At 40.7% G+C, this 26,391-nt stretch overlaps 2 protein-coding genes across 18 annotated transcripts in view; one reads left to right on the forward strand and one right to left on the reverse strand.

Annotated features, from left to right (window-relative positions):
* Window positions 1-26,391, reverse strand: part of CTNNA3 (catenin alpha 3) — a 939,042-nt gene that overhangs the window by 567,600 nt on the left and 345,051 nt on the right. The window contains exon 1 of one of the 17 annotated variants that reach the window (XM_065553436.1): window positions 15,093-15,140. The exons of the other annotated variants lie outside the window; for them this stretch is intronic. Within the exon in view, the coding sequence (XP_065409508.1) occupies window positions 15,093-15,125 (33 nt within the window). The 5' untranslated portion in view covers window positions 15,126-15,140. Of the gene's footprint in view, window positions 1-15,092; window positions 15,141-26,391 lie in introns of those variants that run through there. 17 annotated transcript variants of the gene reach the window in all.
* LRRTM3 (leucine rich repeat transmembrane neuronal 3) overlaps window positions 1-26,391 on the forward strand; it is a 141,802-nt gene that overhangs the window by 42,051 nt on the left and 73,360 nt on the right. The window lies entirely within an intron of this gene.

Consider the following 26,391-nt stretch of genomic DNA (forward strand, 5'->3'; position numbering starts at 1 on the left):
TCTTTTACATTATTCTTTCATGGGGGTAGGAGTCACCCAATGTTCCTCCCTCACTGTCAGGGGACTGTGGGTCTTGAAACCTGGTCTCCAGGGCACTTCACAGCTAATAAGCTGCAACCTGCCACCCAGTGACTGCTAACTGTCATCAGAATAGGAGCTGAACTCTACCAGAGGACCCCAGTCCTGGACTCTGTTTGGCAGAATACTGGGCATCCTGATTGGTTCACAACTTCTATATAAAACCAGCACAGGAACAGGAACTTGTTCATAAAACTGGGTTCTCCCTGCTTTGGACTGCTTCCCCTGAGATACCTGCTCCTAGTGCCTGCTGACAATCTGATAATCTGACCTGGCCTGTCTCGGACTCTGACCTCCTGGTATCAGACCCGGCCTGCCTCCTGAATCCCGACTCTGCTCCAACCACTAAGTCAGACTGCCCACACTCCAGTCATAATAAACACACACACAAAATATACATCCTTGGATGGATGGAAAGCCTTCTCTGGACCACATCATTGAAGGAGAATCCTACTGCTAAAGTAGCTTAGTACAATTTCCACTCAGATCTGTGCATGGTTCCTGGAGGTCAGGTGAGAACATGACCAAGCCAAAAATATCTCCTTCAGAATAGAAAAGAAAACAGGTAGATATCATTCATTTGAACTTTCAAACATCCTTTGATAAAGTACCTAACAACAGGCTATTAAGAAAACTAAATAGTTATGAGTTGAGAGGTTAGTGTACTGTTACAGATTAGAAGTCGCTATGAGGTAGAAAACAATAGGAAAAAATGGTCAATTTTCAACATGACAAAAGATTAACAGTTGGTATTCCACATAATGGTACTCTACAAATTCATAAAAGAAAAGTTTCAGATAGGAGACACAAAGGTCTACCTCAGACATTGAAGAAAACAGAAATATGATTTCTTCTGTCTTTCACCGTACCATAAGCCAAGCTGTTGGGGCCAGAGGACATGTTCCCACATTGTCTTCCATGGCTATCGTTTCCATATAGGAGAGATATTCACTTAAGACAGCCAAATATTATATTTATAGTCATCTGCCTGAAATTGAGCCTCCTCATTTTACCCCAAACTAGTGAGACACTTCTTTGATTTCAATGTAATCTTCTCTCTGTAACTTGGGATTGATTCTCAGAAGAGCATTTTGTGAAACAGTTTATGAAAAGCTTTTATGTTGTATTTTCCCAACTGAGTGCATCCAAATTTGTAGGTACGGGTGAATGAGCCATTTATGTTACTACCTGCAAAGCAGCGACCAACCTATTAGAGCTGTTAGAAACTTGCTGGTTTCCTCTGACAGGGAGTCATGCATATGTTTTCTTCAGTTTCAATGCATGGATATTCTCTCCTTTGCATTTCACTCTGAGTTTTGGGTTTCAATGAGCCTCAAGTCAAGGAAAAACATAATGAAAACTGCTGAGTGTTACCTGATTTCCTGTTGAATTTTGCATGGTTCAAATGTAAACACAGAAATTGGCTAAGGTTATTTTAAAGATTTGTATCGGGGGTAGCCGTATTAGTCTGTATCCACAAAAACAACAAGGAGTCCGGTGGCACCTTAAAGACTAACAGATTTATTTGGGCATAAGCTTTCGTATGTAAAAAAACCCCACTTCTTCAGATGCATGATTTGTAATCATTCTATGAAACTGGACTGAATTTTACATTTGGGACAAAACCTGAAGCCAAGCAGGTTTCACATCACCTCAAAATGAACATTTTGTACAACTCTATGTCTACTTATTGATGCTGGTTGTATAACCTGAACAGTGATTTAAATCAATTAAAATACCCTTGCAAATAGCTCACACAAAGACGGTGAAATCTGTCTCAGAAGTCTTCTCCTCCCCTGTGTTGTACATCACCTCTTAATGGATACCAGTTGTGCATGCAACCACTTCAGTCTCTCTCTGGGACATCTAGTCCATGGTGTTGGACTGGGGGGAAAATAGCACACAAGATGTAAAATATGATAGTTCTAAAAATTTTCAGAATAATCTTGGGGATTTGGACACATTAAAATTAATGATGATGGAGGATGTGTCTAAATCCTATAGAAAGCTCTGAAAATCTCAGATTTGGCTTTAGAAATTCTGGCTAAGTGTTGATGTGGGATTTTTACTGAATTATTGGACTGATCAGGAGATGTGGGGATTGATTGGGAAGAAGAGTTTTATCTCCCAAACCTAAAAACTGGGTGTTTGCAAAGAAAAGTAGTGAAGGAATAAATAAAGTCAAGGCAATAACGTTTAGCGCTTATATATTATAACATTTTCCAAATGATGGACCATTTTCACTCTCCTGTGCACAGATGCAGCTGAAAATAATAGCTCCCTCAATCTTTGAGGGGCAGCTGCATTGGAGGAAAATATTTACTCCTGTGTGGGGCAGGCGGCACACCACTACCCTTTCATGTACAGACTCCACTGACCAGATAAAGGGGAAGGGGAAATCCACTTAGACCTCCATAGAAGCCCTACCAAACAAGCCCTACCTGAGATCCACTGAATCAGCGCATCTCACATGCCTGGCCTGGCCCTGTCTGCTGTTGGTACTGCATTGGCTAGTTCCAAGCTCCCAAACTGAGTAGGGGTTGGACAATTGATGCTGTCGCAGCCTTTCAGCCTCCAGGCAGACTCACTATCACTGGGGGCCCACAGACTGGGTTCTGCCAGTTTCCACCAGCCAAACTCATGGGGCACATCTGGCCTATTAACTGATTAATTCTTATAACCCCACGTGAGGGAGGGGGTATGTGACGAGTTGGATCACAGAACCCCCCTTGGGAGCTGCCACCCGATGTGCCAAGACTACCTCTGCTCCTGCTTTCCCTGCCACCTCGGGACCCCAGCACCCTTTCTTGCTGAGCCAGACATGCCCGTCTGCTCCAACAAAGACCCAGGGTCTGAATTACTTACCCCAAAGCTGCAGGTTTACCTGAAAGCAGCTAACAGAAGTGTTCCTGTCTTTATCACTCAGATGCCCAACTCCCAATGGTGTCTAAACCCAAATAAATCCGTTTTACCCCGTATAAAGCATATACAGGGTAAACTCATAAATTGTTCGCCCTCTATAACACTGATAGAGAGATATGCACAGTTGTTTGCTCCCCCAGGTATTAATACATACTCTTAATTAATAAGTTAATTAATAAGTAAAAAGTGATTTTATTAAATACAGAAAGTAGGATTTAAGTGGTTCCAAGTAGTAACAGACAGAACAAAGTAAGTTACCAAGCAAAATAAAATAAAACGCGCAAATCTAATCAAACTGAATACAGATAATTTCACCCTCAGAGATGCTTCAGTAAGTTTTTTCCTTAGACTGGACACCTTCCAGGCCTAGACACAATTCTTTCCTCTGGTACAGCTCTTGTTCCGGCTCAGGTGGTAGCTAGGGGACTCTTCATGATGGCTCCTCCTCTTTGTTCTGTTCCACCCATTTATATATCTTTTGCATAAGGTGGGAATCCTTTGTCCCTCTCTGGATTCCCACCCCCTCCCTCTCAATGGAAAGACACCAGGTTAAAGATGGATTCCAGTTCAGGTGATATGATCACATGTCACCGCAAGACTTCATTACCCACTTGCCAGCACACAGGTATACAGGAAGACTTACAGTTAAAACACAGCCATCTGCAGTCAATTGTCCTGGTTAATGGGAGTTATCAAGATTCCAAACCACTATTAATGGCCCACACTTTGCATAATTACAATAGGCCCTCAGAGTTATATTTCATATTTCTAGGTTCAGATACAAGAGTGGTACATTTATACAAATAGGATGATCACACTCAGTAGATGATAAGCTTTGTAATGATACCTTACAAGAGACCTTTTGCATGAAGCATATTCCAGTTACATTATATTCATTCATTAGCATATTTTTATAAAATCATACAGACTGCAACGTCACAGGGTATTATGCATAATTTTGCAGATAGAGAAATGAAAGCACAGGCAGGCTCATGGCCAAACAGCAAGTCGGTGGGTTGGTCAGGACTAAGACAGGTTTCCCACAGAAAATCCCTGAGCTACCCACCCCTCCCAAGCCCCCCCCCCCCCCCGCCACACACACACACACACACACACAGACACCTATTTTTCTGTAAATAGCTTCATTTTAAAAACTCTATTTATATTGTTTTGCGATGTAAAAGAGATAACTATAGATCACCCCCTACTTCATATGAATTTTGATGAGCCACACATATCCATTAAACAGCGAAGTACAATTTATTTCATTTATGACAGCTGAGTCTGGTTACAACACAGCCTATGGCAGTTGGCCTGTGAGATGAAATTTCAAAATAAAGAACAAAGAGAGGAAGTGTGCAAGGAACTGAAAAGACAAGATTGCTGTTACAGCATTAGTGCTGATATACTGTCTATGGAGGCTACAGGGTTGGAGTTTGTTATGATACAGCAAAGTATCCGAGATAGAAAATTAAAACAACAAATTTAAATAGAAAATTTAATTTTCTATATCACAAATTCCTACCCTGTATCCTCCTTAAACATTAGATCAGAGCTAAAGTTGTTACAGTAATATATTGTCTTTTCAATTCCTTGCACACTTCCTTTTTGTTCTCTATCTACAAGTCTGATCTTGAACTGCCATAGCCTGTGCTGCAACCAAACTCAGCTGTCGTACAATAAGGAAAAGAATGTAACACAATGAAAAATTGGCCTTGACCATTCCTTTGGTTCTCAGCCACAAAAGCAGGACAGTTTTTTTCAGAGTTATCAGCTAAACCTGAAGTAGAGGGCGTAGGCTACTACCACTTCAGCTGCTATAGGCCACTCTGCCAAATGCTTGTGGAAACAACATCAATCAAAGGAATACCTCCTACAGAACAGTACAAAGTTTGTGCTGGCTCCTACTCTGGGAACAAAAGTTGATTAAGCATCAGTTAGAGCTGTCTGCAGTAGTGTATGGTACTAGGGATGAGCAAACCACTTCAGATAAAACAAACGGCAGAAACCCTAACTAAATAGCAGAGGCCTGAACCAAAACCCTAGATCTGACCAGCTCCCTGCACTTTGGAAATGTGCATACACTGAAGAGCTTCTGTAGAGCTCTGTCTGCAAATTCAAGATGGCCTTTCTTTTTAGAAACCCCTGGGGAAGGCAGCTGACCTAATACAACCTATCCTCTTTTGAGGGTTCATTCATTCCTGAACACAGCTGACCCTACCAACACAAGCACACACCCATGCACCAAAGGGGAAGATTGAAACCCAGTACTTATACATTAGTTTTTTTACCAATTATAAGAAGCCTAGTTATTTCTGCAGGGCAAAGATGCATAAAGTATTTGAGATTTGCATCTTCACACTTCATTTGGAACATGTTGCTCTCTTGCTCAGCAAGTATGATTTTAAAACTTTACACTGTTTCACAACTTTGATATTACATTCTATTATATATTAAACAAGTTATGAATAGATCTGAACTCAAAATGGTGGTTGAGTCCAAATTTTACATGTCAAATTGCAAATTTCAGTGCTGGTAAAAATGCATTCAGGCAATATTATTCACATGTCTTCCACGAGCAAAGTGTTCAAAAACCAGAACCATTAAGCCAATAGGGCAGGGGAGGATACATGACCTACAACCCTTCTTCTCCATTTAGCAATATACATTACAGTAGTAAGCAGTATGGGAAAGAACTTGTTTACAATGCAAAATATGGGGTCAGATTTTTTTCTCTGATGTGAAAAAGATGCCAGATTCAGAGCCTTGGAATCTAAAGATCTTTATATATCCAGAGATCAGGTAGGTGGTGATTTCCCCACATCATCTTGCCAATATGCCACAGACTGGCCACAAGAGTACCAACTACTGTCAGTTGCTATGGTAATTTTTGTGATGTTGTCAACTATCTATTACAAAACGGACTCAGACCACACTTATTTCTCAGAGGCCACCATACAGCAATCAAATGGTAATTACTTTCAATCACTAGTGACCTGTGCTAGATTTCTACTGGCAAGAAGAGGTGATCTTTTCTATATCCTATTATTTATCCTCTGAGACATCCAGTCCCCCAGTAGTAGGTTTATTTTGGTTCTCTGCATGACTGTCCCAGTTGAAACTAGATTTAGAAAATACATTTTTCACTTTAAATTATAGTAGACAACTCTTCATTAATGTTTCTTCAATAGTACCACACTTCGTACTTGAACAAAAATATTAAAATGTTCTCTACCTATAATTATACAATACCACCCCCCATAATTTTTAAGGGATTTACCAGCTTGATGCTTCAAGATGCATACTGCAGGCAATATTCTGCTCCCCCTACTCATGCTGTCAGATAGTTCCAATAATTTTAACGAGATCACTTGCTAAAAAAAGATACTATTTGACATGAGAAAGGATGGCAGAATCAATCCCTCAATTAGATATCTGTCTCATTCCAAACAGAATTATGTTTCCACTAACCACATTTATGTTTCCACTAACCACATGGTAATAGGTAATAATTTTCCTTTGACTTTTCCCGTATGCTAGCTTTTCAAGTGGATTTTAATTAACTCTGTTTTATTTATTAAAGCATATTTTGTTTAACTTTTCCCAAGAGCTCCAGTAAATAGCTGTGTGAAAGTTGCCTTTACTTATTGCTTCTCCCAGGATGCTCTTAACAGTGAAATCTCTACTCTCGGGATGCTGTGATTTTGAGGGATGGGGTTTGTTTTGGGCTGCATGTATTCTTTAAGAAACAAAATGGAGTTCATGTTAAGAATGTTACTTTACTTCAGTTGCTTCATTTTTAGAAGGATTTCTGTTGCTAGGTGTTATAGCTGAGCATCTATTAATTCAGAAAAATTCCCCCAAATAGTTATGGAGCTCTTACGGATGTTACTGTGATTTACTGAAAACTTTCTGGCCACTTCTTCCAAAAGCAACAGTAGTTAATTGTCATTAAAAGTTTACTCTTGGAAATATGCCTAATGCTCCAAAGAAATGTACAAAAGTTGTTTACAGGCAATGAAAAAGGAGCACTAAGTCTGATAAAGATGGTGAAGTACTTGTTTCCCCTCTTTGCAAACTATGCAACCAGTTGATGCACTCTATCAATCACAGGTTCTAAAAATGAATACATTTGGATTGCAAATCATTGACTACGAACTGTGCTGTTGATGATAAATGGCAGTTATTTTCATGAAGCTGAAGTAACATAGTTTTTAATCAACAAATATATCTAGTTAAGTGCAAAACCATGAATTCAGCTTTGTGGTTGTAAAATGAAAAGTAAATGTACTTTGTTACTTTTCTTACTTTAGAGATCAAACCAACTGTTCCAGCTTTTCTTGTTTGTTTAACTCACACTGATGTTTGTTTTGGCTTGGAACTGGCAGAGGAAAGATGGCTCATCTGGGAGTACATGTCCATAAAGTGGGAAAGAATCAGTGATGTGCCAAAATTGAGAGAAGAAGAAAACTGGTCTTAGTGGCAAGTGGGGACTGGGAAGAGGAGACAGGTTGCACGTCATTTCTATAGTGGAAAGGTAGAGGGAGGCATTAGGTGAAGGATTAGCACTCTAGGGTAGCGATGCAGGAATCAGAATTTTAATACACTTGCCCTCAACTGCACTTAACTGAGAACCAACATAATCATATCTTGCACATCAATAACGTCTTCCATAAAATGCTTTACAGATATTGATGAATTAGTATTAGTCTCACAGCATCCCTGAGAGTTATGAAAGTATCATATTGTGATGGGTTTGGTCACAGAGACCCCCCTTGGGACTGCCACCTGATGTGCTGAGACTCTCTCTGAGCCAGTTTTCCCTGCCAGCTTGGAACTTCAGAACCCTGCCTTGTTGAGCCAGATATGCCAGTCTTCTACAACACAGACCCAGGGTCTGAACCCCATCCCCCAAAAACTGCAGACTTAACTGAAAACGGCTTTAAAAGTGCTCCTGTCTCTAGCATCCAGATACCCAGTTCCCAACTGGATCCAAACCCCAAATAAATCTGTTTTACTCTGTAAAAAACTTATACAGGGTAAACTCATAAGTTGTCTGCCCTCTATAACACTGATAGAGAGATATGCACAGCTGTTTGCTCCCCCAGGAATTAATTACTTACTCTGGGTCAATTAATAAGCAAAAGTGATTTTATTAAATATAAAAAGTAGGATTTAAGTGGTTCCAAGTAATAACAGACAGAACAAAGTAAGTTACCAAGCAAAATAAAATAAAACACGCAAGTCTAAGCCTAATACAGTAGGAAACTAAATGCAGGTAAATCTCACCCTCAGAGATGTTCCAATAAGCTTCTTTCACAGACCAGACACCTTCCTAGTCTGGGCCCAATCCTTTCCCCTGGTACAGTTCTTGTTAGCTCAGGTGGTAGCTAGGGGATTACTCATGACTGCCGCCCCCTTTGTTCTGTTCCGCCCCCTTTTATAGCTTTAGCACAAGACGGGAATCTTTTGTTTCTCTGGGTCCCCACCCCACCTTCTAAATGGAAAAGCACAGAGTTTAAGATGGATTCCAGTACCAGATGACATGGTCACATGTCCTGTGAGACCCCAGCCTTCATTCTTCCAGGCCTGACTCACAGCAAGGCTTGCAAGTAAACAGATCCATCTACAGTCAATTGTCCTGGTTAATGGGAGCCATCAAGATTCGAAACACTATTAAGGGCCCACACTTTACATAATTACAATAGGACCTCAGAGTTATATTTCATATTTCTAGTTTCAGATACAAGAATGATACATTTATACAAATAGGATGACCACACTCAGTAGATTATAAGCTTTGTAATGATACCTTACAAGAGACCTTTTGCATGAAGCATATTCCAGTTACATTATATTCACACTCATTAGCATATTTTCATAAAATCATATGGAGTGCAACATCACACATATCCAGTCTGCAAATGGGAAAACTGAGGCATAGAGGGGTTCAATGACTTGAGCACAGATTGCACCAAAGCTGAGACTCAAACCCTGATTATCTAACTTCACTTTCAATGCCCTAAGGTTACACTAAAAGAAGAGGATTATGGAAATTTTAAACTTGCCCTTCTTTTAGTTCTTCTAAATCAGAAAGTCTAATCTATTTGACATTCCCCTCCCCCTAATATTGTATCTCACTTTCCTTTTTCTCCATTTTCATAACTGGCTAATATATTTGATTTTTTTGGTCCCCTTTCCATGTATCCTCATATGTCCCAGATAACTTTAATCTCTCAGTCCCCCTTCCATCTCACCAGTCAGCTACAGAACACTTGGAACAGCAGAGTTAATGCCCTGACAAAGGCATTATACCGAAGTGTTAGTCTGCAGAATTTAGATTTGTTTTAAATGTTATTCACATCACAAACTACTACTTAATTCATTCAGCATGATCAGAAGTCTCTTAGAAGAAAACAAAGTCTAGCAGAGTTTTCAAGCTCAGGATTGAGATGTATTAAGAACTCTGTCAGCAAGCTTATACTGTGTGTTTCTGTATCATGCCTGCCTGCTGATAATGCACTGCTTCTCACTTTCACAAATGTGAAATTCATCCAATTACAATAAATTCAACCTGCTCATTTCCCTAGTTAACCACTTTACTCACACTCTAATACTTTGATGGGACGCATAGCAAGTCACATCCTTCAAGTGTATATGCATTTATTTTGTGCAGAATACGGACTAATTTCAAGTGTCTTACATATGTGATTCATCTGCAATGGCAAAATAAGGCTCTAAATCTTCACTTTTCCAAAGAACATTTAACTACTGTAATTTGTCTATCATCTTTGAATTCCTAATAATCCTGAATATGCACTTCAATATTTTCTGCATTTTTATATCATATTATATGGTAACAAGAACACTACATATATTTTTCCAAATGTGGCCTCTGTAGTGCCTTGCATTAGTTAGAATGATGTCCTTTGACTTCAGTTTGCGTCTTCTATTTAAGCACCCCAGAACCCTGTTGAAATGTTAGGAGTTAATAAAGTGATCTCTTGTTTGTTGGCCATTGTAACTTGTGTGTCAGACTGATGGCCCATACTGGCTGCAAAAACTGGAAAATTTGTATAGCAAACATTATTTTTTGCCTTTTATCTTTTATAAAAGTCACTCTGTAGTTATGGCTAGAAGTAATTGCATTATTTGGGCCTTGATTTAGATCAATATAGCAAAAGCCTTTTTTGTTTGTTTCTTATTAGCGAGATGCCAAAAGAAAGTGGAAGGAAGGGAAGAGGAAGAGAGAAACTTCAAGGAATAAAATTGCACCCACAGCAGTTGCACTTTTAAGGCCTGAACCAAAGCTCGTTAACGTTAATGGAGACTCCCCACTACATTCAGCGGGACTTGGGCCAGGTTCCTACAAAGCAAACTATTGGTTACACAGTTTTGGCATAGTAACATAAGTGTATGCAGAGTGACCTTTTTTTTTTTTTTTTGGACAATTACCAATGAAATAAGTGACTGATTTGAGAGTTTGGTTTGGATCTAGCACATTTAGAGGGGCCATCATTTGGGCACATTTTTCACAAATAAATGAATTAGCTAGTGAAGTTCTAAGTAGCGCCTGACAGTAGGTAAACACAGTTAGTTGGAGTTGTATCCTGAGCATAAATCCCCCCATATATCACCTTTAGTTACACAACATGGAACCCAATACCACATTGACAATGGTTATAAATACAGATGCACCCAAAAGGGTAATTGAGGTGCTGTCTGAATACAGGACAGGGAGCTCTCGCTGATTCCTTTTATAGCATTGGGCAAGTTACGTAATCTCTTTACTTCATTTTCCCCATTTGTAAATTGGGGATAGTAAAACTTAACTTTGAAGGGTAACGAACATTAATTCATATTTTTATACTGGATTGGAGACAGGAAGCACTATATAAAAGGGTAAGGATCATCATCATCAGAAAATCCGGGGAGAGAAGAAATTAACTTAGTTAGGAGATTGATAGTAACTGGAAATTGCAGATAGATTCTCTCTCAACTATTGTACATGAGTCACTGACACTCTAAAAGATATTATAGTTCTTGCTCAATGGCTTAGTATTGACACTAGCATATATTTAGCAGAAATGAGTTACAGGAATATTTGTGAGATGGGAACATTAGCATTAAATTTTCTCTAGTTGACACATGATGCAGCCATGTCTTTGACACAGCTAAACTGGATGCATCCGTCTGTTACTTTTTGTCCCATGCCATTGCCACTATGTCTAACTGGGTAAAATGATCCAAGAAATTCAACCTGTGTTTGCTGCTCACCAACTCATCGGGCAAGGAATTTCACCAACAAACATACACAAACTAGAAGCAGGTACAAAAGGAGTGGCACTATCCCTAGTGCTTTTAAAGGATTCATGGTCAGATCCTTAGCTGGTGTAAACCAACATAGTTCCATGGACCTCAGTTGAGTTGAGATGCTTCACAATGGTTGATGATTAGGCTTTGAAATTCTAAAGCACTGCTGGATGTTTTTTAAGTGGGAGCCAAACTGAAATTTAACTCATTGTAGGCTGACCTGCAAAAGATCTAAAATCTTGATCTCAGCAGGAAACAGTTGTATGCTGTTATCCAATGGCATGAGACTGTTATCAGACATGCTCCAAATTCCCTTTGAGCTAAATCTGGAGGGTATCCTAAGCAATATAAAGCAATAGCAGTCAGGTGGCCAAACTGTTGGTTTAGAAAGTCTACTTAGTCAAAAAGCAGTCTGCTTTGAATCAACTTTAGCTCTGCAGTATAACCCGCCAGAATTTTTTCAGCAGAAGCCTTAGTTGAGGGATGTAGAGTTCCACTGGCTAATCTATAACTTACTGGTCCAGAATCCCAGTTATAGCATCTAGTAAGAGTATATGTGAATTTTTGTGAAAATCAAATGTTCTCTAGTCTTGTTTTGCAAGGACTACAGTAGAACCTCAGCATTACGAACACCAGAGTTACAAACTAACCACACACCTCATTTGTAACGGGAAGTACACAATTAGGCAGCAGCAAAGACCAAAAAAAGCAATTACAGTACAATACTGTGTTAAATGCAAACTACTAAGAAAGAAAGGGAAAGCAGCATCTTTCTTTTGCATAGTAAAGTTTCAAAGCTGTATTAAGTTAATGTTCAGTTGTAAACTTTTGAAAGAAGCACCATAACGTTTTGTTCAGAATTACAAACAACCTCCATTCCTTGGGTGTTTGTAACTCTGAGGTTCTGCTGTAGCAAGGACAGTATATGGCACATCCCATATTATAATATAGAAAAACTAAAGCAGAGAGGTTAGGCCAACATTCTCAAAAATAGGCACTATTTTTGGAAACCCAATTTGAGATGTAGGTCCTGAATATCAGAATTGTTGTCCACCCTTAGATCCCAGAGACATGGATTGGAGATGCTGGTGCTCAGAACCTCTGAAAATCAGTCCCTCGGTTTAAGTACCCAAAAATTGCACAAGATCACACATTGATTCATACGTTGGTTTAGAACGTTGGACCTCTTGGTGCCTAGGCCTGTATCTACATCACTAGAATACATCTCTCTCTGAACTCCTTGTTCCTGTTTCTGAATACAGGACATTAACAACATTTCACTTCAGTAAGTATTAATTGACTTTTAAATCTGCAATATGATCAAGTAAAGCAGAGTGGGAAAAATAGGTGTCAGGTTAGAAAGACCAGAGTTCATTTCAGTAAACTTTAGTGTTCCAAAGTCTAATTAGCCAGAACTTAGTTATCTGGAATTCATTTCTGTCCCACATTTTCAAAATTCATATAGAACCCAAATATCAGTTATCCAAAACATCCGTTTTATGAAAGTTTCAGGTGTCCCTTGAAACCTTATTAAAACTGGAGTTCACTATTGTCAGCTCTCATGTCTTTATCATGAGTTTTACAATATGTGTTTAGAGTCATGTCAGTTACAGGCCAGTCAGCAGTCTTTTTTTTCCTCTCTTTGCTTTTTCTGAATTAAAAAAGAAAAACTTCCTACCCCTCATAGTTGCAGAGAAAAGCTTGAAAACATGGCCTTGCTGCGTACTAACGGCTCAAAAACCAAAAGGCAAATAAAGCCCCCAAAATATGTTTTTAAAATATGTTTGTGATTTGGGAGGCCTGAATTATAATTTTTGAATGATTAGAGTTGACATTAAAAATTGCCACTGCCACCAAATATGGATATTACCCAACACCACAAAACTGATTGCAAACCAATTTCTGACTGCAGTATTTTAAGTTGCAGAATGACTTAAGAGTTGCAAATACCACAAGATCTCTGTTTAACTTTGCATATAGTTTTATCGGAGCTTGAGAATCTGCTTCAAAAAAGTACAATGCAAGTGTGTGCACAAAAGCTAAGCAAGTCAAACTGCCATCATGCTGATCATTCAATATGGCGCTGGGCAAAATTTTGAAATCTTTCCCCTGTACCTACTCAGTCCTTACTTATGCAAACTCTCATTGAAATAAATATTTTTCACAAGTAAGAACGTTAGCGTTTGGCTAGTTGTTTGTGACAAACATTCTGATATAAAGGCTGTGTCAAGCTGACCAACTTGCTAATGGAAGCCTTCCCAGCCTACAACTGGCCTCTTTTAACTGATTTTGACCCTAGTATTGTGCCAGTTCTAGAGTGATAGAAACTATGGTGCATAACTCATCATACAGTTGGAATCGAACAGCCTGATCGTTGACACCACTGCACCATGTTTCCATAGAGAAAAGCATCCTGTTACATTTTAGGCTGTTTTATTCTTGACTTCAATTTTCTTAACCTTGTATAGTATGGTACATACTTGAGACAATGCACCATAAAAACAGAAGAAAGATGAAAGGCTTATTTAGATTTCATTCTTTCAGCAGCCTTCTAAAGCAAATTTCTAACAATGACAATAGGCTCAAGATCAGGAAGAATAATTTCTGAAAGCATTTCTGTTACGCACATGGATGTAGGAGTTAAAGTGGGAAGCTCTGTCTTTGATACACTTCTTCAAGTTTACATTAATTTTAACTTAGTATTTTTAGAGATGACATCAGAGAAGTAATATATGAAAGTGAAAAATAAATTAAACGAAACCAATGGCTGTAGATGACTGAGAATGCTACTGAAAGGCTTTGTGGTTGAGAAAAACTTTATTAATGTTACTTGCTTCTACATTAAAATTATGAGCAAACCTAAAATTATCAGCATTTTCTTTGACCTTTGCCAGTTTTTTTATTGGGGGAAAGAGAGATCAAAAATCTATGAGCTAACCATTGAGGTACACACACATCATCAAGGGATTCCAAACAGAGGAGGCTCACTTAATTCTCAAACCATCAGACGGGCAGATTTTATTGCTACAAAAATGCAGGCATTTCAGCCTGGACTGTAATGACAAACTTTTGTGGAAATCTTTTGTGAAGTGAAACCAATGTATCTTTCACAACTCCTTATTGAGCTCCACAGGTCTCTCAAATTCCTGGGCACACTTTCTCTCTGCTCTTTTGTTCTAGGCATAGTCTCAGATTACTTTGAGAAGAGTGTTAAAACTACTATCTGATACCTTCTTTCACTCAGAAGATTCTTATTCTGCTATACAAACAGAGCCAGTTTCTCCTTTCTGACAGACCTAATGTAGTAGTGATGACTATGGCTCTGAGTAACTTCAATGCCAGTATGTTCCTCCATGTTACAAAATCCAGCAGCAGAACTCAATAATCCACTGCAGTACCTAGGCCCCGATTGTGGCAGTCAGAAATAGTCTCTCTCTCCTAGATTGTAACTAAATTCACTCATGACTAGGCAACCCCTGGTGGATAGGCATGGCCGGCCTCACAGCTCTCTTACAGGGCACACACCCCCTACTTAATCTTTTGGTAGTTTCTCTGACTGGGTCATTGTCTTCCAAACCTTTTGCCCGCTCTGTGGCACTTCCTCAGCCAGTCTTCAGCTCAGCCTGCTGCTCCCTTGCTAGGCTCAACAACCCTTACAAGGGGCTTGTACTCACCCTTCCTAGGGGCCAGTAGAGGAACCCATTCCCACCCCCTGTACGGAAGAGCTAGATATGCTCCTTTACTGTGCTGCAGTTTGTCTTGGGCCACTTCCTACCTACCTTCTCAAATTCCTGGCTGGGTCTCCCAGTCATTTCCTTGGGTAGTGCCTGAATGGTGCCTCCCTGCCTGAATGGGTTTTCTTCTTCACTCTCTTGCCTGCAGCTTTCTTGCCTACTTTGAGGTTTTTTTCCCTTGCGAACTTAGAGTCCTGCAGAAGCCTTCTTGCTCCTTGCAGTCTCTGAAGACACAGCTGCAGAGTCTTCCTACAGGAATCACCTGATTCCTTAGGTGGAGCCCATCCTGTAATCAGGGCAGGCTTAGGCCCAGGCTCTCTAGCCCACAGGGCAAGACACCCTGTTACACATATTTCTGCTCCCATGCTCATTCTGTTTTTTTTACAAACCATAGCTGTCTTGCTTCCAGCTACATCTGTATTTTGCTGAAGCAGGAAAGTGCCACTGTATGTGTGCCACATTTTTATAGTAGTATTTTGACAAGAATTTCTACCTTGCTTTCATAAACGTCTCAATACAGACCCTTTTCATCTAAAATCTAATGATTCCAATCATGAGTGGACTACAGTGAACTATCTGAACTTTTTCATACTGTCTGACAGCATGTGCTATCTTGACATGTATATACTATGTTCCTCTGGATATTCATGTTCATGATTTGTATGGCTTTTCTTCTGACAGAGACCTACATGAATTGATTGTAATTAAAGCACAGAACATGACAACCTATAGAGAGGTATTTCCCTACATTAACTGTGCTCTTTCCCCCTGCAATGGATAAGAATATAAATCAGCCTAAAACTTTCAGTTTCAACTGGGATAGGGACCAGATTTACAAAGGCATTTAGGCACCTAAAGATGTAGATAGGATTTTAGTGGGATTTTCAGAACTGCCCATTCCCCTAACTCATTTAGGGTCTTTTCTGACTTGCACTAGGCATCTATTTGCATCTTTAGACACCCAAATACCTTTGTGAATCTGGCCCTAAGTGTTAAAAAAATGTAATACATTGATCAATAGAAATGGGTGGTTGCCTACTTAAGGAAAATGAATGCAAAAGGCCTTCTGAATGTATTTTTTGTTTTGTTAAGAGCTGCAGCAAGATTGTATAACTTAAGTTTTAGAATAATATAGGCTTAGCTTAATACATCATTGCAAACAGTCCACCATTTAACACACAAAAAATTTACCAAACTCATTTAAAGTAATTGTACTTTAAAATGCGGATTTGAAAGCTTCAGATAGCACCAAAATGGTTTGCTACAAGAAGCACAGATATGCTGCATAGGAAATGTGAATGTAAAATGTAATCTTTATGAAACTAAAATATTGATATTACTGAGTAAGGCCAAGCAGGTATAAACCTTCCTACAGAGCTCTGCAAATACTCCTGACTTCTAATATTGCTGTTGTGGGTTTCCTGAGACTAGTGAATCTTAACTATCTCATTCTTTGTGAATAAAAACTATGAGAACTGATGAGATTTCTGTATACTGCAGTTTATTTTTCAGGGTAATAAGATATTAAGGTAGAAATAAATTAAAGGAAATTTTGGGACACATCCTCTAGTCATGCCAGACTGCATTTTAAATCATCATGATACTCACCCACTCTTAGGGGTAGCAGGATGATGATCCAGTCCCTGGTGCAAGTTAAAGCATGCTGCTCTGATTTACATCTGGCTGGCCACAATGAAGAGTAGGGACATCCTAGCAACACCCCTTTTCTCCAGAAAACACCCCCTGAACTGGATAGCTTCCACCATGATGCCTCTACATCAGCTGAGGATTCCCCTATGCTGAAAGAGTCCTAAGGGGGAAAAAGAACAGGAGTACTTGTGGCACCTTAGAGACTAACAAATTTATTTGAGCATAAGCTTTCGTGGGCTACAGCCCACTTCTTTGGATGCATGGAATGGAACATATATTGAGGAGATATATATACACACACATACAGAGAGCATGAACAGGTGGGAGTTGTCTTACCAACTCTGAGAGGCCAATTAAGTAAGAGAGAAAAAAACTTTTGAAGTGATAATCAAGATAGCCCAGTACAGACAACTCCCACCTGTTCATGCTCTCTGTATGTGTGTGTGTATATATATCTCCTCAATATATGTTCCATTCCATTCTTCCGAAGAAGTGGGATGTAGCCCACGAAAGCTTATGCTCAAATAAATTTGTTAGTCTCTACGTGCCACAAGTACTCCTGTTCTTTTTGCAGATACAGACTAACACGGCTGCTGAAACCTAAGGGGGAAAGATCTTCTGGCTTTACAGCTAATTTGCACCACTGGAGAGTAACACAATGCAGCCACAGCATGGCCGATAATCTGGTTTTCAGTTTAAAAATCTTTTTAACATTTTAATTAAGTGAAAGATGAGTCTGACAGTAAGACCTTCTTAGTCTCTTAAATCCCCTAGATAATTCAATAACCTTACTTCCCAGTCACAGACTTGATTTTTGACCAAGGAATGACACTCTATAGCTAATGATCATACCAGTAAAATACAACTCCTAAAAAGCCTGTCCAACCCATAAAAGATACTGCAGATTAGCTATATTCTGGTCTTTTTTACACTAGAATAAACCCACAGTAACTAAAGTCAAGGGAGATACTCCAGATTTACGTCATTTAACAGAGATCATAATGTGGCCCAGAGAGATGGTAAATTCAAAAAGACAAACTATGGTTCCTTGGAGGAAATACTGGGTAAAGCACATCCTTTTTCTGGCCTTTGTGCAAAATTAGCAACATCTTCAATCTTACCAAATTTATCAACAATGTTAAATGTTTAGCATTGCTCTGTTTTGGGATCTCTAATAAGCATCCTTAATCAGAGCACCAGTCCCTCAGCTTTGCATGCTACCACTGATCTTGCTTATTCTACACCTTTCCCTGCCTGATAATGAAAATCTATATAGCAGTGTTAATCAAAAGACATTGAAGGTCACCTGATTAGCAGTATCTCCTTTACATCACTGACTGGATTGTACTGATCACTGCTCTGTCTACTTTAATTCAATATAGTCATTTATCATGCTAACAGATTAAATTATTGTTTTTCACAATAGAATTTTTTAAAATTATTTTTTAAATTTATGTTTTACAGAATTTTCTCTTAATAGTATCATAAATCATAATCAAAACACTTCAGTTTGGGAGCAACACTGTCTCTTGGATAAACCTAATCTAGATATAAATTGTTTACCCTTAGGACACTGGTGAATCCATAGGGGGCAGATTCACTGATTTTCTAAAGAAATGCCATTCCCCACATGTCAGTAGAGTTTCCCCATTTATACGGTCAGAGAACATGGCCCTAGGTGATTAATACCTTGCAGATTGGCCCATTTCAGAGAGTTTTTGTTGGGATAATAATGGGAACTTGTGTGGTTCCTGGCAAGATACCTGACTGCAATAATTTCAAGCTAACTCTACCCTCCTTCCCATCCTGCTCTCCCACATGTTCCATCCTCCCTCTGCTGCCACATTTCACCCAAGACACAAAGCAGCAGGGCTCAGACATAGAGACAATGGCATGATGCCAGTGGAGGAAATGTTTCTGAGCAGGGAGGATGGACTAAGCAGAACAGGTAACTAAGGTAAGGCCAATATTAAGCTCATCTTCCAGTAATCATCTGCAGACCAGACTTGATGTAGGAAGTTAGAAATATCTTGCTAGAAGAGGGAGCAGAAGAAGGTGGAGGAGAGACCAAAGCTATTTATGCAGCACTAGTCCCTCAGTTTAGAACCTTTGGGGCAATTACACCATGAACACATCCTTCCTGCTAAGATCTAATTTTCTTTACTGTAGTTCCTCAGCATAAGCACCAGCTCTCTTTCTTAACAACTGTTCCACACCATTTCCTTTCTGAAACCCCAGAGATCACAGGATATTCCATTTGCTTTCTGTTGCCCTTACTGATGTGGGATATTGAGAGAACCATGAAAGGTTTAATCACCTCGCCAAAGCTCCTAAATAAAAGCAAACTCTCAGGACGTGATCAAGTAGTAAGAGTTTGGTCTTGTAATGTAATGTTTTTCTCCTGTGCTTAATTGGTTGAGTGTTTTAATTTACTAAAGGAGTACAGGGCATATGGAGTTCTTACATAAGCCAAAAGCTCCCACAGTTTGATCATGTAGCTCCCATTAAGCTCATTTTAAATTAGCTCTTAATAAAAGCAGCTGTTATTTTTCTAATTTGCTTTCAGATTCTTAAATACTGTTATCCCAGTCACAACTGAAGTGTACTATTTCTCTGCTGTAAAAGCAATGAAGTTTATAGCACTATATCTAGAAATATTTTAGATTTTAATTACAGGGCTCATTTTGTCACCAACCAGACCACACGCCTTAAAACAGATCTGCTCCTGCATTTACACACATGTAGGAATGGACTGAGAATATGCAAAATGGGCAGATCTATGCATCTAAGATTAAATTAACAAAATACCCTCATATCATAGTATTCCACTGTACGGCTTTACAGATGACTGAGAAGGCAAGGATCCAGTCTTGCAGTTTTCAATCTAAACAGAGACATGCATATCAGTTTGAATAAAATAAGAATCTCCTCCTACAAAGAAAATTGTCATTCATTTTTAGAGCTGGATCTTTGTTGACATTCTGAAATGTTCATAATTTTTTTCCACTTCTAATTTCCATCCGGGACCAAGGCCAGAGCCAGATGTTACAAACCACCATGAGAATGACTGTTCTTACAATATTTCCATGAACCTCATATAGAATTCAAGGACAAAGAAACCCACCAAGTGCCCCCCAAGCTAGTAAAAATCAGGAGTGGGCTTTTTGTCCTCTCCCTTAAAAAGGCAAAGGGAGGGAGGGGCATATTGAGTCCATGAACAGGCAGAAAGAGGTGTAGTCCTAACAGATCTTCCCAGAATACTATCAATTAGAGAGGTATAGGCCAGAAATTGTGTTAATCTTCTATGGACCACAACCTACAAAATATCAAAAGAAATCGCAGCAGCAAAGAACTGTGAGAGTCACAGAATTATTTTAATCCATTTTGTGGGTTGTTAATCAGAAAAGGTGAACATGTGTGCACTTATTGGGTGGGGGGCTTTAGTGCTGCTAGAGTGAGAGGATTTTGTAAGGTGAGAACTGCTACTAGCGCCTCTCAGATGCCAACCCTTCACCCAGGTCTCCATGTTTTGGACTTATCTGTGGGCTTTTGTCTCCTGCCCCTATCAAACCTAGTTTAAAGCCTGCCTCAATACGTTAGCCAGTCTGTGTCCAAAGATACTTCCTTCCCCTTCTTCCATAGGTGAACCCCATCTCTGCTCAGCAGTCCTTCTTGGAACAGCATCCCATGGTTGAGGAAGACAAGGCCCTCCCGGCGATTTCATCCATACAACTGTGCATTCATCTCTGGGATGTCTCTCTGCCTGGCCCCCTACCTTTGACTGGAAGGATTGATGAGAGCACCACCTTCACCCCCAGCTACTTCACTCCCAGAGCCCTGTAGTCACTTCTGACCTGCTCAGGGACACACCCTGCAGGATCACTAGTGCCTACATGGATGAGCAACATAGGGTAGTAGAGGGCTGGATAATACTCAGCAATCCTTCCATAATGTCTTGGATACAGCCCCGGCAGGCCGCACACCTCCCAGGATGCCAACTCAGGATGGCAGATGGCTACCTTCATCTCCCTTAGAAGGAAGTCACCACCTATCATCCCCCTTCATTTCCTCTTGGAAGTGGTGGCCGTGATCCTCCCAATCGGGGGACACATGGCTTCTCCTTCACTATCTTTGAGGGGGAAATCCCTCAATGCCAGGGTAGCATACTGGTTTTATCATCTTTTTGTATAGTGGATTGGAAGCAGGGACTGAGCTCTGCCTGCTGCCAGAAGTAACCAGCAACAGCTTCCTCCCTGTAAAGGAGCGGTTTCCTCCTCCCCGGTGGTGCTACTGCTGACGTGCTTCCTCAAACTTGGAGATCTCCATATACATATTTTCAATGAATTCCTCATGTGCATGGATGCTCCTCACCCTAGCCACCTCCTCCTGTAGCTCTCCCACTTGCTTCCTGAGAGATTCTACCAATAGACACCTATTATCATAGAATCATAGAATATCAGGGTTGGAAGGGACCTCAGGAGGTCATCTAGTCCAACCTCCTGCTCAAAGCAGGACCAATCCCCAACTAAATCATCCCAGCCAGGGCTTTGTCAAGCCTGACCTTAAAAACCTCTAAGAAAGGAGATTCCACCACCTCTCTAGGTAACCCATTCCAGTGCTTCACCACCCTCCTAGTGAAAAAGTTTTTCCTAATATCCAACCTAAACCTCCCCCACTGCAACTTGAGACCATTGCTCCTTGTCCTGTCATCTGGTACCACTGAGAACAGTCTAAATCCATCCTCTTTGGGACCCCCTTTCAGGTAGTTGAAAGCAGCAATCAAATCCCCCCTCATTCTTCTCTTCTGCATACTCAACAATCCCAGTTCCCTCAGCCTCGCCGCATAAGTCATGTGCTCCAGCCCCCTAATCATTTTTGTTGCCCTCCACTGGACTCTTCCCAATTTTTCCACATCCTTCTTGTAGTGTGGGACCCAAAACTGGACACTGTACTCCAGATGAGGCCTCACCAATGTTGAATAGAGGGGAATGATCACGTCCCTCAATCTGCTGGCAATGCCCCTTCTTATACAGCCCAAAATGCCATTAGCCTTCTTGGCAACAAGGGCACACTGTTGACTCATATCCAGCTTCTCGTCCACTGTAACCCCTAGGTCCTTTTCTGCAGAACTGCTGCTTAGCCAGTTGGTCCCCAGCCTGTAGCGGTGCATGGGATTCTTCTGTCCTAAGTGCAGGACTGCGCACTTGTCCTTGTTGAACCTCATCAGATTTCTTTTGGCCCAATCTGCTAATTTGTCTAGGTCCCTCTGTATCCTATCCCTACCCTCCAGCGTATCTACCGCTCCTCCCAGTTTAGTGTCATCTGCAAACTTGCTGAGGGTGCATTCCACGCCATCCTCCAGATCATTAATGAAGATATTGAACAAAACCAGCCCCAGGACCGACCCTTGGGGCACTCCGCTTGAAACCGGCTGCCAACTAGACATGGAGCCATTGATCACTACCCGTTGAGCCCGACGCTCTAGCCAGCTTTCTATTCACCTTATAGTCCATTCATCCAGCCCATACTTCTTTAACTTGCTGGCAAGAATACTGTAGGAGACTGTATCAAAAGCTTTGCTAAAGTCAAGGAATAACACATCCACTGCTTTCCCCTCATCCACAGACCCAGTTATCTCTTCATAGAAGGCAATTAGGTTAGTCAGGTATGACTTGCCCTTGGTGAATCCATGCTGACTGTTCCTGATCACTTTCCTCTCCTCTAAGTGCTTCAGAATTGATTCCTTGAGGACCTGCTCCATGATTTTTCCAGGGACTGAGGTGAGGCTGACTGACCTGTAGTTCCCCGGTTCCTCCTTCTTCCGTTTTTTAAAGATGGGCACTACATTAGCCTTTTCCCAGTCACCCTGGACCTCCTGGACGGTCACCATGAGTTTTCAAAAATAATTGCTAATGGCTCTGCAATCACATCCGCCAACTCCTTTAGCACCCTCGGATGCAACGCATCTGACCCCAGGGACTTGTGCTCGTCCAGCTTTTCTAAATAGTCCTGAACCACTTCTTTCTCCACAGAGGGCTGGTCATCTCCTCCCCATACTGTGCTGCCCAGTGCAGCAGTCTGGGAGCTGACCTTGTTCTTGAAGACAGGGACTAAAAAAGCATTGAGTATATTAGATTTTTCCACCTCCTCTGTCACTAGGTTGCCTCTCTCATTCAGTAAAGGGCCCACACTTTCCTTGACCTTCTTGTTGCTAATATGCCTGAAGAAACCCTTCTCATTACTCTTAACATCCCTTGCTAGCTGCAACTCCAAGTGTGATTTGGCCTTCCTGATTTCACTCCTGCATGCCTGAGCAATATTTTTATACTCCTCCCTGGTCATTTGTCCAATCTTCCACTTCTTGTAAGCTTCTTTTTTGTGTTTAAGATCATCAAGGATTTAACTGTTAAGCCAAGCTGGTCGCCTGTCATATTGACTATTTTTTCTACACATCGGGATGGTTTGTTCCTGCAACCTCAATAAGGATTCTTTAAAATACAGCCAGCTCTCCTGGACTCCTTTCCCCCTCATGTTATTCTCCATGGGGATCCTACCCATCAATTTCCTGAGGGAGTCGAAGTCTGCTTTTCTGAAGTCCAGGGTCTGTATTTTGCTGCTCTCCTTTCTTCCTTGTGTCAGGGTCCTGAACTCGACCATCTCATGGTCACTGCTTCCCAGATTCCCATCCACTTTTGCTTCCCCTACTAATTCTTCCCTGTTTGTGAGCAACAGGTCAAGAAGAGCTCTGCCCCTAGTTGGTTCCTCCAGCATTTGCACCAGGAAACTGTCCCCTACACTTTCCAAAAACTTCCTGGATTGTCTGTGCACCGCTGTATTGCTCTCCCAGCAGATATCAGGGTGATTGAAGTCTCCCATGAGAACCAGGGCCTGTGATCTAGAAACTTCTGTTAGTTGCTGGAAGAAAGCCTCGTCCACCTCATCCCCCTGATGGTCTATAGCAGATTCCCACCATGACATCACCCTTGTTGCTCACACTTCTAAATTTAATCCAGAGACTCTCAGTTTTTTCTGCAGTTTCATACCAGAGCTCTGAGCAGTCATACTGCTCTCTTGCATACAATGCACCTCCCGCACCTTTTCTGCCCTGCCTGTCCTTCCTGAATAGTTTATATCCATCCATGACAGTACTCCAGTCATATGAGTTATCCCACCAAGTCTCTGTTATTCCAATCACATCATTTGGACAAGATTGGCTAACCTAGTGAGGAGGGCTTTAAACTAGGTTCGACGGGGACAGGTGAGCAAACCTCAGAGGTAAGGGGGGGAACATGGAGACCTGGGAGATGGGTCGGAAACGAGAGGGAGTGTGGGCTATATTGGCAGAGAGAAAGGAGGGTCAGGGCAAAACTGGGAGGAAAGATCAAACCAGTATCTTAGATGCCTATATACAAATGTGAGAAGTATGGGTAATAAGCAGGAAGAACTGGAAGTGCTAATAAATAAATACAACTATGACATTGTTGGCATCACTGAAACTTGGTGGGATAATACACATGATTGGAATGTTGGTGTGGATGGGTACAGCTTGCTCAGGAAGGATAGACAGGGGAAAAAGGGAGGAGGTGTTGCCTTATATATTAAAAATGTACACACTTGGACTGAGGTAGAGATAGACATAGGAGATGGAAGTGTGGAGAGTCTCTGGGTTAGGCTAAAAGGGGTAAAAAACAAGGGTGATGTCATGCTAGGAGTCTACTACAGGCCACCTAACCAGGTGGAAGAGGTGGATGAGGCTTTTTTTAAACAACTAACAAAATCATCCAAAGCCCAAGATTTGGTGGTAATGGGGGACTTCAGCTATCCGGATATATGTTGGGAAAATAACACAGCAGGGCACAGACTATCCAACAAATTCTTGGACTGCATTGCAGACAACTTTTATTTCAGAAGGTTGAAAAAGCTACTAGGAGGGGAGCTGTTCTAGACTTGATTTTAACAAATAGGGAGGAACTCATTGAGAATTTGAAAGTAGAAGGCAGCTTGGGTGAAAGTGATCATGAAATCATAGAGTTTGCAATTCTAAGGAAGGGTAGAAGGGAGAACAACAAAATAGAGACAATGGATTTCAGGAAGGCAGATTTTGGTAAGCTCAGAGAGCTGATAGGTAAGGTCCCATGGGAATCAAGACTGAGGGGAAAAATGACTGAGGAGAGTTGGCAGTTTTTCAAAGGGACACTATTAAGGGCCCAAAAGCAAGCTATTCCGCTGGTTAGGAAAATGTGGCAAAAGAGCATCTTGGCTTAACCACGAGATCTTGCATGATCTAAAAAATAAAAAGGAGTCATATAAAAAATGGAAACTAGGACAGATTACAAAGGATGAATATAGGCAAACAACACAGGAATGCAGGGGAAAGATTAGAAAGGCAAAGGCACAAAATGAGCTCAAACTAGCTACAGGAATAAAGGGAAACAAGAAGACTTTTTATCAATACATTAGAAGCAAGAGGAAGACCAAAGACAGGGTAGGCCCACTACTTAGTGAAGAGGGAGAAACAGTAACAGGAAACTTGGAAATGGCAGAGATGCTTAATGACTTCTTTGTTTCGGTCTTCACCGAGAAGTCTGAAGGAATGCCTAACATAGTGAATGCTAATGGGAAAGGGGGTAGGTTTAGCAGATAAAATAAAAAAAGAACAAGTTAAAAATCACTTAGAAAAGTTAGATCCTGCAAGTCACCAGGGCCTGATGAAATGCATCCTAGAATACTCAAGGAGCTAATAGAGGAGGTATCTGAGCCTCTAGCTATTATCTTTGAAAAATCATGGGAGACGGGAGAGATTCCAGAAGACTGGAAAAGGGCAAATATAGTGCCCATCTATAAAAAGGGAAATAAAAACAACGCAGGAAACTACAGACCAGTTAGTTTAACCTCTGTGCCAGGGAAGATAATAGAGCAAGTAATTAAGGAAATCATCTGCAAACACTTGGAAGGTGGTAAGGTGATAGGGAACAGCCAGCAAGGATTTGTAAAGAACAAATCGTGTCAAACCAATCTGATAGCTTTCTTTGATAGGATAACGAGTCTTGTGGATAAGGGAGAAGCTGTGGATGTGGTATACCTAGACTTTAGTAAGGCATTTGATTCGGTCTCGCATGATATTCTTATCGATAAACTAGGCAAATACAATTTAGATGGGGCTACTATAAGGTGGGTGCATAACTGGCTGGATAACCGTACTCAGAGAGTTGTTATTAATGGTTCCCAATCCTGCTGGAAAGGCATAACGAGTGAGGTTCCGCAGGGGGTCTGTTTTGGGACCGGCTCTGTTCAATATCTTCATTAACGACTTAAATATTGGCATAGAAAGTATGCTTATTAAGTTTGCGGATGATACCAAACTGGGAGGAATTGCAACTGCTTTGGAGGACAGGGTCATAATTCAAAATGATCTGGACAAATTGGAGAAATGGTCTGAGTTAAACAGGGTGAAGTTTAACAAAGACAAATGCAAAGTGCTCCACTTAGGAAGAAAAAATCAGTTTCACACATACAGAATGGGAAGAGACTGTCTAGGAAGGAGTACGGCAGAAAGGGATCTAGGGGTTAGTGGACCACAAGCTAAATATGAGTCAACAGTGTGATGCTGTTGCAAAAAAAGGCAAACATGATTCTGGGATGTATTAACAGGTGTGTTGTGAGCAAGACATGAGAAGTCATTCTTCCGCTCTAT

Source organism: Chrysemys picta, chromosome 7, assembly GCF_011386835.1.
Source record: "Chrysemys picta bellii isolate R12L10 chromosome 7, ASM1138683v2, whole genome shotgun sequence".
NCBI lineage: Eukaryota > Metazoa > Chordata > Testudines > Emydidae > Chrysemys > Chrysemys picta.